The sequence below is a fragment of the Oncorhynchus mykiss genome, chromosome 8 (genome assembly GCF_013265735.2).
Source record: "Oncorhynchus mykiss isolate Arlee chromosome 8, USDA_OmykA_1.1, whole genome shotgun sequence".
NCBI lineage: Eukaryota > Metazoa > Chordata > Actinopteri > Salmoniformes > Salmonidae > Oncorhynchus > Oncorhynchus mykiss.
Genome location: NC_048572.1, coordinates 54,854,453 through 54,866,583, shown reverse-complemented (window position 1 = coordinate 54,866,583; position 12,131 = coordinate 54,854,453). Strand labels below are relative to the sequence as shown.

The 12,131-nt window shown below is 42.6% G+C and overlaps 1 protein-coding gene across 2 annotated transcripts in view; it reads left to right on the top strand.

Moving 5' to 3' along the window:
- The window catches only part of LOC110530144 (calsyntenin-2), a 276,314-nt gene that overhangs the window by 108,563 nt on the left and 155,620 nt on the right, over positions 1-12,131 (top strand). For both annotated transcript variants that reach the window (XM_021612991.2, XM_021612992.2), the window contains exon 2: positions 2,803-2,925. In XM_021612991.2, coding sequence (XP_021468666.2) covers positions 2,803-2,925 — 123 coding nt within the window. The remainder of the gene's footprint in view (positions 1-2,802; positions 2,926-12,131) is intronic.

The following is a 12,131-nucleotide window of genomic DNA, read 5'->3' as shown; positions in this document are numbered from 1 at the left end:
AGGCAAAACACAGTTCTGTGTTGCTCATCTACTGCAGGAAGTGGTCTCCTGCCTGACTGAGAAAGCAGTAGATGTTCTGATCCAGTTTGGCACCACATACCTATGCCAAGTCAGGGTTCTCAACTCTGGCGTGCTTAAAAAACAAGTACAGAAACAGACTCCATGCTGAGCATGACCCTCAGTGTTGAACTGTCAAAACCTGAGCCCAGAATAGACCTGCTTGTTGAAAACTTCAACCAGTCACACAACTCATTAGGACTCTGTGTGTGTGTGTGTGTGTGTGGTGTGTGTGTGTGTGTGTGTGTGGTGTGTGTGTGTGTGTGTGTGTGTGTGTGTGTGTGTGTGTGTGTGTGTGTGTGTGTGTGTTTCTGGTCTACATCGGTGTGATGTGATCAATCCTTTGTTCCTGTTCAGAATATATATATATATGGCTCTGGAAAAAATTAAGAGACCACTGCAAAATTACCAGTTTCTCTGGTTTTTACTATTTATTGGTATGTGTTTGGGTAAAATGAAGATTTTTGTTTTATTCTATAAACTACTGACAACATTTATACCAAATTCCAAATGAAAATATTTGTCGGAAGTTACACCTTAGCCAAATACATTTAAATTCAGTTTCTCACAATTCCTGACATTTAATCTTAGTAAAAATTCCCGGTCTTAGGTCAGTTAGGATCACCACTTTCACCACCGCTGAGCAGCCTTTCAGGTTATGTCGATATAGGACTCGTTTTCACAAGGTCCTTTGCTGTTGTTCTGGGATTGATTTGCACTTTTTGCACCAAAGTACATTCATCTCTAGGAGACAGAACGCACGGTGCCCCCGGTTCGCCAGCACAGCCCGGTGCGGTCTGTTCCACCCTGCCGCACTTGCCGGGCTACAGGGGGTATCCAGCCAGGACAGGTTGTGCAGGCTCGGTGCTCGAGACCTCCAGTGCGCCTCCACAGTCCGGTCCATCCGGTGCCTCCTCCACCTACCAGGCCTCCTGTGGCTGCCCCACGCACCAGGCTGTCTCTCCATCTCCTCCCTCCTGGTGCTCCCGCCTGTCCAGTGCTTCCAGAGCCTCCCTCCTGTCCGGAGCTGCCAGAGCCTCCCTCCTGTCCAGGAGCTGCCGGAGCCGCCCGTCAGTCAGGAGCTACCGGAGCCGCCCTTCACTCCGGGGCAGTTAGATAAACAAGATTTTAAGCTTTCTGCCCATATAAGATATGTCTATGCCCTGGGAAATGTTCTTGTTACTTACAACCTCATGCTAATCACATTAGTGCACATTAGCTCAACCATCCCGGTGGAGGGACACCGATCCCATAGAGGATAAGGCCACATCGAAATTGAGACCAGGATGTTTAGGAGTGGGGTGAAAAGTGCCAGCTAGACATGTCATCTGCTCATTAGAATGAAGCAAACTGTTCCTTTTCCTCGGATTGAAAGGTCAAACGGGCGCAAAGCTTCCAGAACTTTTTCAGAAGAGATTTTGGTGTTGTGTGTGTGTGTGTGTGTGTGTGTGTGCACTCTAGTGTGCATGTACATGATCGCCTATGTGAGCGTACTGTCTGTGTGTGAATACACAACGCGTGTGTGTCGCTGAACTTAAACTTTGAAAAGCTTTTAGTTTATTCGGTCAGCGTATTTGCGTGGTGGGTTTCGAGGAAGTCATTAAATTGCAGTGGATTGTCAGCACCCATCTAAAAGTAATCTCCTGGTGTATTGAATGGCCTATTAGCTTGCTCTATCTCTCCATCTCTCTCGCTCTCTGTCTGCACTTGCGTAGGAGTTCAGTGTGTCATTGGGACTCGGTCAATGGTTTCCTTTGAGTCGAGGGAGCTCTACAGAGATGAACTGTACTTTATACACAGCAGGGTACTGAGTGAGTGAGTGGCCACAACTGTCTGTGGCTTCAGATAGAGATGTCAACCGTTCTCCAGAAACTGTGTCTGGGAGAATACAGTTATAAATTCTGACATGAAAATAGAGCTCTTTGGCCGGGCATGCCAGTAGTGGGTTTGACGTCGCAAAACGGAAGCATATGCAGAAAGTTACCTCGTACCTACTGTAAATATGGAGGTGGATCTTTGATGTTATGGGGGTATTTTGCTTTCACTGGTCCTGGGGCCCTGGTTAAGGTCAAAGGCATCATTAACTTGAAGTATGGAACTCCCAATGTGTTCTCCAGTCTCATAAAACATTTTAGAAAAAGCCTGTTGTTATCGCCGCAAGGGGAGGGTGCTGGAGTACTGAAAACAGGGGTACCAATCCTTTTCATCCCTATCTTTTTGAGGTTGTTGTATTACTTGTTGAATTAAATCTCTATCTCTAAGCAATTGTATTAGTATAAAATAATATGTTCAAATTGTTTGAGCATACAATACAGCTCAGTATTTGTATAATTTTTTTTTTTTTCTCATCTTTATTAAGGATAACCTGACTGTATTTGCAAACTAAATCGAAAGAGTCACCCCAATTGAGCTTTGCCTGTGGGCAATTTAAGTTGCAGTTTAGTCTGTTTAGCTGTGGGCATTGATCAAGGGCTTGTAACAGCTTTTGTACCTGTGAGGCAAAAAAGCAACATCGCCAGGACCCAAAATCAGATAATTTAGTGTGTTCTCATGAATACTGGTTGGGAGAGCGATATCATATCCCTCCGGTATGTTAGAGAGAGAAATAGAGCTGTCTATGCATATTAGCTTCATGGTTATTGATAGTACTGTTTAGCTATCATTTTCATGGCCGGGCAAACCTAAAAAAATCATCTGACATCGTCTTTCTCTCTATCTCCCCATTCTCCTCTTTCTTCTCCACAGTGAACAAACACAAGCCGTGGATCGAGACGTCGTACCATGGGGTGATCACGGAGAACATGGACACCGTCCTGCTGGACCCTCCCTTGGTGGCCTTGGACAAGGACGCCCCTGTCCCCTACGCAGGTAGAGACACAACTTCCCTGTTTTCCCATCCTAAACGTCCTTCAAGGAACCTGATGCTGTGGGCTCAGGGTGCTTCACTGACATGCTGCACAGTAATAGCTGTTCATGTGAGGCTGTGGTTGATTGGCATAACTGGGCTGACTTCTGTGAGTGTCTTCCTACCCAGAATGCACTCATACTCTTTCCTCACTTTGAGAGGTACATCTCAACAGCCCGGTCTGTGCCTGAAAGGTAGTGTGTATTTATGAATACATTCCTTCACAAGGCACCGTTATCTACAAACATTCACACTTCCTTGGACTGTCCAAAAAAAGGAGGGAAAAAAAGAGTTATAACCTGAGCTGCTGGAGAGGGGAGAAACTTCTTGAGATACCTAAATACTGATACCCCTTGAGCAATATTAGTCCCCTTTGACATGACATGGAAATTCCCTGGACATCTTCCATGCTCCTTGAATATCCATGATATGCTTGAGGCAGAAGTTGCCCTTATCCACTGATCTGGGATCAGCTTACCCTATCTTGTATCCTAACCTTAACCTTTAGGGGGATGCAAAGTATCAGCAGAACAAGGGCATCCTACATTTGTGGTAAAGGGCAAATTTACTTTAAGTATATTTCAAGGAATACAGTGTACAGTCTTTACATGGCATTTCCAGGTCATGTCATCTTAGATATGTGGTTATACAGTGCATTGGGAAAGACCTCTTGACTTTTTCAAAATGTTGTTACATTAGTCTTATTCTAAAAATGTATTTAAAAAATTTTCCTCATCAATCTACACACAATACCCCATAATGACATTTCTGCAAATGTAAAAAAAAAAAAAAAAAACTTTAATATTTCGTTCACATAAGTATTCAGACTCTTTCCTCAGTACTTTGTTGAAGCACCTTTGGCAGTGATTACAACCTCGACTCTTATTGGGTATGTCGATACAAGCTTGGCACACCTGTATTTGGGGAGTTTCTCCCATTTGTCTCTACAGATCCTCTCAAGCTCTGTCAGGTTGGATGGGGAGGGTTGCTGCACAACTTTTTCCATGTCTCTCCAGAGATGTTCGATCGGGTTCAAGCCGGGTTCTGGCGGGGTCACTCTAGGACATTCAGAGACTTGTCCCGAAGCCACTCCTGCGTTATCTTGGCTGTGTGCTTAGGGTCGTTGTTCTGTTGGAAGGTGAACCTTCGCCCCAGTCTGAGGTCCTGAGCGGTCTGGAGCAGGTTTTCATCAAGGATCTCTCTGTACTTTGCTCCGTTCATCTTTCACTCGATCCTCACTAGTGTCCCAGTCCCTGCCACTGAAAAACATCCCCACAGCATGACGCTGCCACCACCATGCTTCACCGTAGGGATTATGCCAGGTTTCCTCCAGATGTTACACTAGGCATTCAGGCCAAAGAGTTCATTTTTGGTTTCATCATACCAGAGAATCTTATTTCTCATGGTCTGAGAATTCTTTAGGGGCCTTTTGGCAAACTCCAAGTGGGCTGTCATGTACTTTTTACTGAGGAGTGGCTTCCATCTGGCCACTTTACCATAAAGGCTTGATTTATGGAGTTCTGCAGAGATGGTTGCCCTTCTGGAAGGTTCTCCCATCTCCACAGAGTAAATCTGGAACTTTGTCAGAGTGACCATTGGGTTCTTGGTCACCTCCCTGATCAAAGCCCTTCTCCCCCGATTGCTCAGTTCGGCCGGGCAGCAATCTTCTTTAATTTAAGAACAATGGAGGCCAGTGTTCTTGGGGACTTTCAATGCTGCAGACATTTTTTGGTACCCTTCCCTAGATCTGTGACTCGACACAGTCCTGTCTCAGAGCTCTACAGGCAATTCCTTCGACCTCATGGCTTGGTTTTTGCTCTGACATGCACTGTCAGCTGTGGGACCTTATATAGACAGGTGTGGGCCTTTCCAAATCATGTCCAACCAATTGAATATACGACAGTGGGTCACAATCAAGTTGTAGAAACATCTCAAGGATGATCAATGGAAACAGGATGCACCTGAGCTCAATTTGAACTTTCATAGCAAAGGGTCTGAGTATTTCTGTTTTTTTTATTTTAATACATTTGCAAATATTTCTAAAAAAACGTTTTTTTGCTTTATGTGGTATTTGGGGTAGATTGATGAGGGAAAATTTGTTTTAATCAATTTTAGAATAACGATATAAGGTAACAAAATGTGGAAAAAGTCAAGGGGTCTGAATACTTTCCAAATGCACTGTATGGGAAACATCTACCCTCTCCCTAAATACATACACTATCAAATGATGATAGGCCTGCAGTTGAGTGCATGGCTCTGGCTTGTGACTGAAGTTAAATCACAGTGTCACACATGTAGGTGACAGTGACATGTGACTTATAATTAGACAATGTGTTTTTTTTTTTTTGCTCCCGGGAAAACGAGGAGGCTTTGTGATAGGTACTGCTTTACACATCCTTAAATTAAAATAGCTCTAATTAATTTTCACTCTTGACAGCTGTGGAGAACTGATGTTAGGTGCCATTATTTTTCTATTACAGTTTCTTTTCAAAACAGTGTAATGGTTTGAATCAGAGTACATGCAAGACTATACATTCATAACTTTTTTTTAAGAACGCTTGTATGTACACTGAATTCGAAAGGTATTCAGACCCCTTGATTTTTCCCCTACATTTTGTTACGTTACAGCCTTATTCTAAAATTTAAATCAATTCATTTTCTCACTAACAGTATCTTCCGCATATAGGGCAGAGCTGGTTTAGGGACACATTTCAAACTCTCAGCAACCAACTCCGAGACCAAGCCAGTGAAATTCTAATGGTTAAGCAACAAAAGCGTCAACAAAAAACCCAATGGTTTGTGAATATTTCTCTCTGTGATTAACAATCTGCTCTGTGACTCCAGAAGGTCACCACTGGTAAAATATCAACGGAGAGGGAAAGTGGTGATGTGTATTTTTTTTGGTGACTTGTGATATTTCTCCTATCTTTTCCGTGGCGCCTAGCTAATGAATGAAACCCATAAAATGGCTACCAAGGAGATTTTCGAAAAAAACACTGGCAGAAAAGACACTCTGTCCTAGTCTGTCTTTCTCGGGTTTTGTTCTCTCAATCTCCTCAATTCTCCATGTCTCACTCTTGCCCTTTCCAACTCTGTTTGTCTAGGGTTCTCCTTTGCATTTTTCTCATTCCCTCTCTATTTCTCCACCCATGTCTCTCTCTCTCTCTGTCTCTATCACTCTCTCACTCCTTCACTATCTCTCTCTCGCTTATTGCCGTTCTTCTTCACTCTACCATTGTCTTTCTCCTTTCCTCTCATTCCCCCATTCCCTCCCTCCCTCTTTCCTTCTCTCTTTCTCGCATTCCCCTGATTTTCTCTCTCTCCATCCCAGCCATTCTCTCTCTCCTTTCTTTCTCTTTCCTCAATGCCCAGCCAGCCCATGCAGCCGCAGCAGGCAGTGACTTATGCAGCTTTGCTCTCCCTCATCCATTCTGGTTTTGTTTCTGTGGAGAAAGGAGTGGGCCGTCGTTCTGGCACCACATTAATTGCTCTGTGGGAACATGGACGGGGATTGTTAAGTGCTTTGCCATTCCTCCATCCCTCCCTCCTCCTTCCTCCTCCCCCTATCCTCCTCTCACAGCAGCTCCGCTTTGATGTAAAAGAATGATGAGCCTAAAGTCGATGATATATGGTGAGACAGGAACGAGAGGAGATGAATGGTTATTTGGGCGAGCCGTGACCATGCCCCTGCGGAGAGGAGGAGCGTGGGTCTTGTGTATGCACAGAGCGTTCTCAATCAAATCAGTGCGAGGGATGTGACTGGGGACTGGGGGGGGGGGGGGACCGCAGGAAAAGAGGCAGTGTCATTGGCTAATTCTTTATTGGGGGATCGCAGTTACGCCAGTCCTCTCGTCCATTCATCTCTCCTACAGGATGATGCTCATTCTGTATTGTTCCCCCTGTAAAGTTAGTTCCCCCTCCACACACGCACACATGCAAGGTTAGAGAACAAAAAGAGTATCGGGAGCGGTTTAGAGAAAGAGGATGGTTTCGTGTGTGTGTGTGTGTGAGAGAGAGAGAGTGAGAGGGAAATGAGCGAGAGAAATGGTAATTAGTGAGTGAAAGTGAACGTGAGGAATAGAGTGAGGAGAGAAACTCGTCTTGTTATCATGAAAGAACCTTGACAGTGGCTATGGATGACAAGTTGTGCATTTGTAAGGGGAATGCACACTCAAATGAAATTTGTCAAATGCACACAGTTCCAGACTAGAGAAATTCAATTTCAACAACAACCATAATTGATACTTTCTACCCTCCCTCAAAAAACGACTTATTTATAAACCATGAGGCAAAATGAACGGGGTGGAAATTAATTTGTTTGACATTTTTGGGGGCTACATTTTTACACTGCTCATAAGTGTCACTGTTTTCAAACCACACCATGCCACTTCAAATTTTCAGCTTGGCAGCTCAGGCTATTTGTGCCAAGTGTTTGTCACGCAACAGTTAAAGTATCATATTCCCACACGGTTTGATTATGAAGACAGCATGATTAAACACCACCTTTCAATAAAATCCTTATCTGCATGTTTGTCGGTTAATAGACTGTTGATGAGTCTTATGGGCTCCATCCAAAGTGGCACCATATTCCTTATTTAGTGCACTACTTTTGTCCTGAGCCCTATGGGTGCACTACGTCGTCAATATAGCCATTTCAGACACAGCTATGATGTTTTAATGCCTGTGGCACATGGTCCCATGAGGCATATAATTTGAATCATTTAAGGTGGAGGATGTTAATGTCTGCGAATCACATTAGCACGTTTCACATGCATGCGTACGTGCGCACGCACACACACTTGTGGTGCAAATGTATGTGCTTGCAAACACATACACACAGACACGCACACACACACTGTAACAGCTACGATAAATGTGCAGTGGGGAATCTATAGATTTCCAGACTTTACACATGTACACATATATCAAACAGATGCTTAGACTGATACTTGTTATTGTTGACAAGATGTTCAAAGGATTTTTGAACGATCATATAATGATCCTGAGTAATGATCGGGATCATGTGGATTACGTGGGCAGTAACAGCAGTAAAATACACAAACTACACTATAGGATGTCATAACAACAGTTGAAGTATCTCTCTTGTAAAATATAATAATTCTGTCAACTGACATTTTATTGTATATTTTTCTGAGCAGATTTAATGTCTGCTGACAGAATTATTCCCTTTCAATAATAATAATAAAGTAGTTTATTCAACATTGGATGTCTCGATTGGACGTCTGAACTTCCAATTGGATATTGTTTAGCACTGAATAATCAATGGCTTGGCTAATTACTCCAATTTCTTAAGTAGACTGGTGTGATTGAAATTCTGGACACTTCAAATGCCTCTTTCGATTTCCCATGGGTTACAGTGCATTCAGGAAGGATTCAGACCGTTTCACTTTTTCCACATTTTGTTATGTTACAGCGTTTATTCTAAAATTGATTAAATATTGTTTTTCCTACACTTAATACCCCATAATGAGGCAAAAACAGTTTTTTAGAACATTTAGCAAATTTCAATTTATTTTTGAAAACAGAAATACCTTATTTACATAAGTATTCAGACCCTTTGCTATGAGACTTGAAGTTGAGTGCAGGTGCATTCTGTTTCCATTGGTCATCCAAGAGATGAGAGAAATTCAATTGATTGGATTGATTTGGAAAGGCACACACCTGTTTATTTAAGTTCCCACAGTTGACAGTGCATGTCAGAGCAAAAATCAAGCCGTGAGGTCAAAGGAATTGTCCCTAGAGCTCCGAACACAGGATTGTGTCGAGGCACAAATATGGGGAAGTGTACCAATAAATGTATGCAGCATTGAAGGTCCCCAAGAACATATTGGCCGCCGTCATTCTTAAATGGAAGACGTTTGGCACCACCAAGACTCTTCCTAGAGCTGGCCACCGGCCAAACCGCAATCGGCAGAGAGGGGCCATGGTCAGGGAGGTGACCAGGAACCCGATGGTCACCTTGACAGAGCTCCAGAGTTCCAGAAGCCACTTCTCAGTAAAAGGCACAAGACAGCCAGCTTGGAGTTTTCAAAAAGGCACCTAAAGGACTCACAGGCCATGAGAAACAATATTATCTGGTTTGATGAAACCAAGATTTAACTCTTTGGCTGAATGCTAAGCGTCACATCTGGATGAAACCTGGCACCATCCCTACGGTGAAGCATGGTTGTGGCCGCATCATGCAGTGGGGATGTTTTCAGTGGCAGGGTTTGAGAGACTAGTGAGGATTGAGGGAAAGATGAACGGAGCAAAGTGCAGAGAGATCCTTGATAAAAACCTGCTCCAGAGCGCTCAGAGTGTGTCCCCTCAGCTGAGTATCAGCTACAGTCACACACACATGGGTCTCAAAATACGATTATCTTCCTCAATAGTGTGCAGCAAATTCTACTAGTTGAAAAGACAAAATTAGTATGACATCCTGAAAATTACTGCATAATACATTTCCAAAATGTAACATAATATCAAACAAACATTTTTCAGATTGGTGCAAAGGTTCACCGTCCAACAGGACAACAACCCTAAGCACACAGCCAAGACAACTCAGGAGAAGTCTCTGAATGTCCTTGAGTGGCCCAGCCAGAGCACGGACTTGAACCCAATCGAACATCTCTGGATAGACCTGAAAATAGCTGTCCATCAATGCTACCCATTCATCCTGACTGAGCGGATCTGCAGAGAAGAATGAGAGAAATTCCCCAAATACAGGGTGTGCCAAGCTTGTAGCGTCATACCAAAAAAGAATCAAGGCTGTAATCGCTGCCAAAGGTGCTCCAACAAAGTACTGAGTAAAGGGTCTGAATACTTATGAAAATGTGATATTTCATTTTTTTTATATATATACAGTGCCTTGCGAAAGTATTCGGCCCCCTTGAACTTTGCGACCTTTTGCCACATTTCAGGCTTCAAACATAAAGATATAAAACTGTATTTTTTGTGAAGAATCAACAACAAGTGGGACACAATCATGAAGTAGAACGACATTTATTGGATATTTCAAACTTTTTTAACAAATCAAAAACTGAAAAATTGGGCGTGCAAAATTATTCAGCCCCTTTACTTTCAGTGCAGCAAACTCTCTCCAGAAGTTTAGTGAGGATCTCTGAATGATCCAATGTTGACCTAAATGACTAATGATGATAAATACAATCCACCTGTGTGTAATCAAGTCTCCGTATAAATGCACCTGCACTGTGATAGTCTCAGAGGTCCGTTAAAAGCGCAGAGAGCATCATGAAGAACAAGGAAACACCAGGCAGGTCCGAGATACTGTTGTGAAGAAGTTTAAAGCCGGATTTGGATACAAAAACATTTCCCAAGCTTTAAACATCCCAAGGAGCACTGTGCAAGCGATAATATTGAAATGGAAGGAGTATCAGACCACTGCAAATCTACCAAGACCTGCCGTCCCTCTAAACTTTCAGCTCATACAAGGAGAAGAATGATCAGAGATGCAGCCAAGAGGCCCATGATCACTCTGGATGAACTGCAGAGATCTACAGCTGAGGTGGGAGACTCTGTCCATAGGACAACAATCAGTCGTATATTGCACAAATCTGGCCTTTATGGAAGAGTGGCAAGAAGAAAGCCATTTCTTAAAGATATCCATAAAAAGTGTTGTTTAAAGTTTGCCACAAGCCACCTGGGAGACACACCAAACGTGGAAGAAGGTGCTCTGGTCAGATGAAACCAAAATTGAACTTTTTGGCAACAATGCAAAACGTTATGTTTGGCGTAAAAGCAACACAGCTGAACACACCATCCCGACTGTCAAACATGGTGGTGGCAGCATCATGGTTTGGGCCTGCTTTTCTTCAGCAGGGACAGGGAAGATGGTTAAAATTGATGGGAAGATGGATGGATCCAAATACAGAACCATTCTGGAAGAAAACCTGATGGAGTCTGTAAAAGACCTGAGACTGGGACGGAGATTTGTCTTCCAACAAGACAATGATCCAAAACATAAAGCTAAATCTACAATGGAATGGTTCAAAAATAAACATATCCAGGTGTTAGAATGGCCAAATCAAAGTCCAGACCTGAATCCAATCGAGAATCTGTGGAAAGAACTGAAAACTGCTGTTCACAAATGCTCTCCATCCAACCTCACTGAGCTCGAGCTGTTTTGCAAGGAGGAATGGGAAAAAAAGTCAGTCTCTCGATGTGCAAAACTGATAGAGACATACCCCAAGCGACTTACAGCTGTAATCGCAGCAAAAGGTGGCGCTACAAAGTATTAACTTAAGGGGGCTGAATAATTTTGCACGCCCAATTTTTCAGTTTTTGATTTGTTAAAAAAGTTTGAAATATCCAATAAATGTCGTTCCACTTCATGATTGTGTCCCACTTGTTGTTGATTCTTCACAAAAAAATACAGTTTTATATCTTTATGTTTGAAGCCTGAAATGTGGCAAAAGGTCGCAAAGTTCAAGGGGGCCGAATACTTTCGCAAGGCACTGTGTATATATATATATATACTTTATTTTTAATACAAAAAACCGTTTTTGCTTCGTCATTCTGGAATATCGTGTGTAGATTCATGAGGAAAACAATTGAATCCATTTTAGAATAAGGCTGTAGCGTAACAAAATGTGGAAAAAGTCAAGGGGTCTGAATACTTTCCGAAAGCACTCTAACTGACTCTTTTCCTCAATCATTCATTCTATATCCTGTCAGAATTTGAAAATAAATAGTAGGAATTTGGGGTATGTGAAATGTTTTTGTTTTATATTGTGACATTTTTAAAATGTATTATGCTTTAATTGCCAGGATGTCATACTCATTTCGGCTTTTCATCTAATAGCATTCCCTGCACACTATTGAGGAAAATAATGGTATTTCAAGACCCACTTGTGACTATAGCTGATCATCAGCAGTTAAATGACTCATTCGCAGTAAGATTAACCTAATATGCTGTTATTGGTTGCTTGCTGCATTTGTTTTCACTAAACAGTACATTCTAAATAGTACATAGCTCGATTAGTACACAGTTTGCAGTTAAAGTACGTAGTAGGCAAGACAGGTTTCGGACATGGCCTGTGAAAAACAATGAAAGAGACACAAAGCGAGAGAGAGAGGAAGAGACACATATTAGTGTTTCACCTAGGATTTTTTTAACAGAGGTGGCAAAGGAAGCGGGATGGTATCTGGT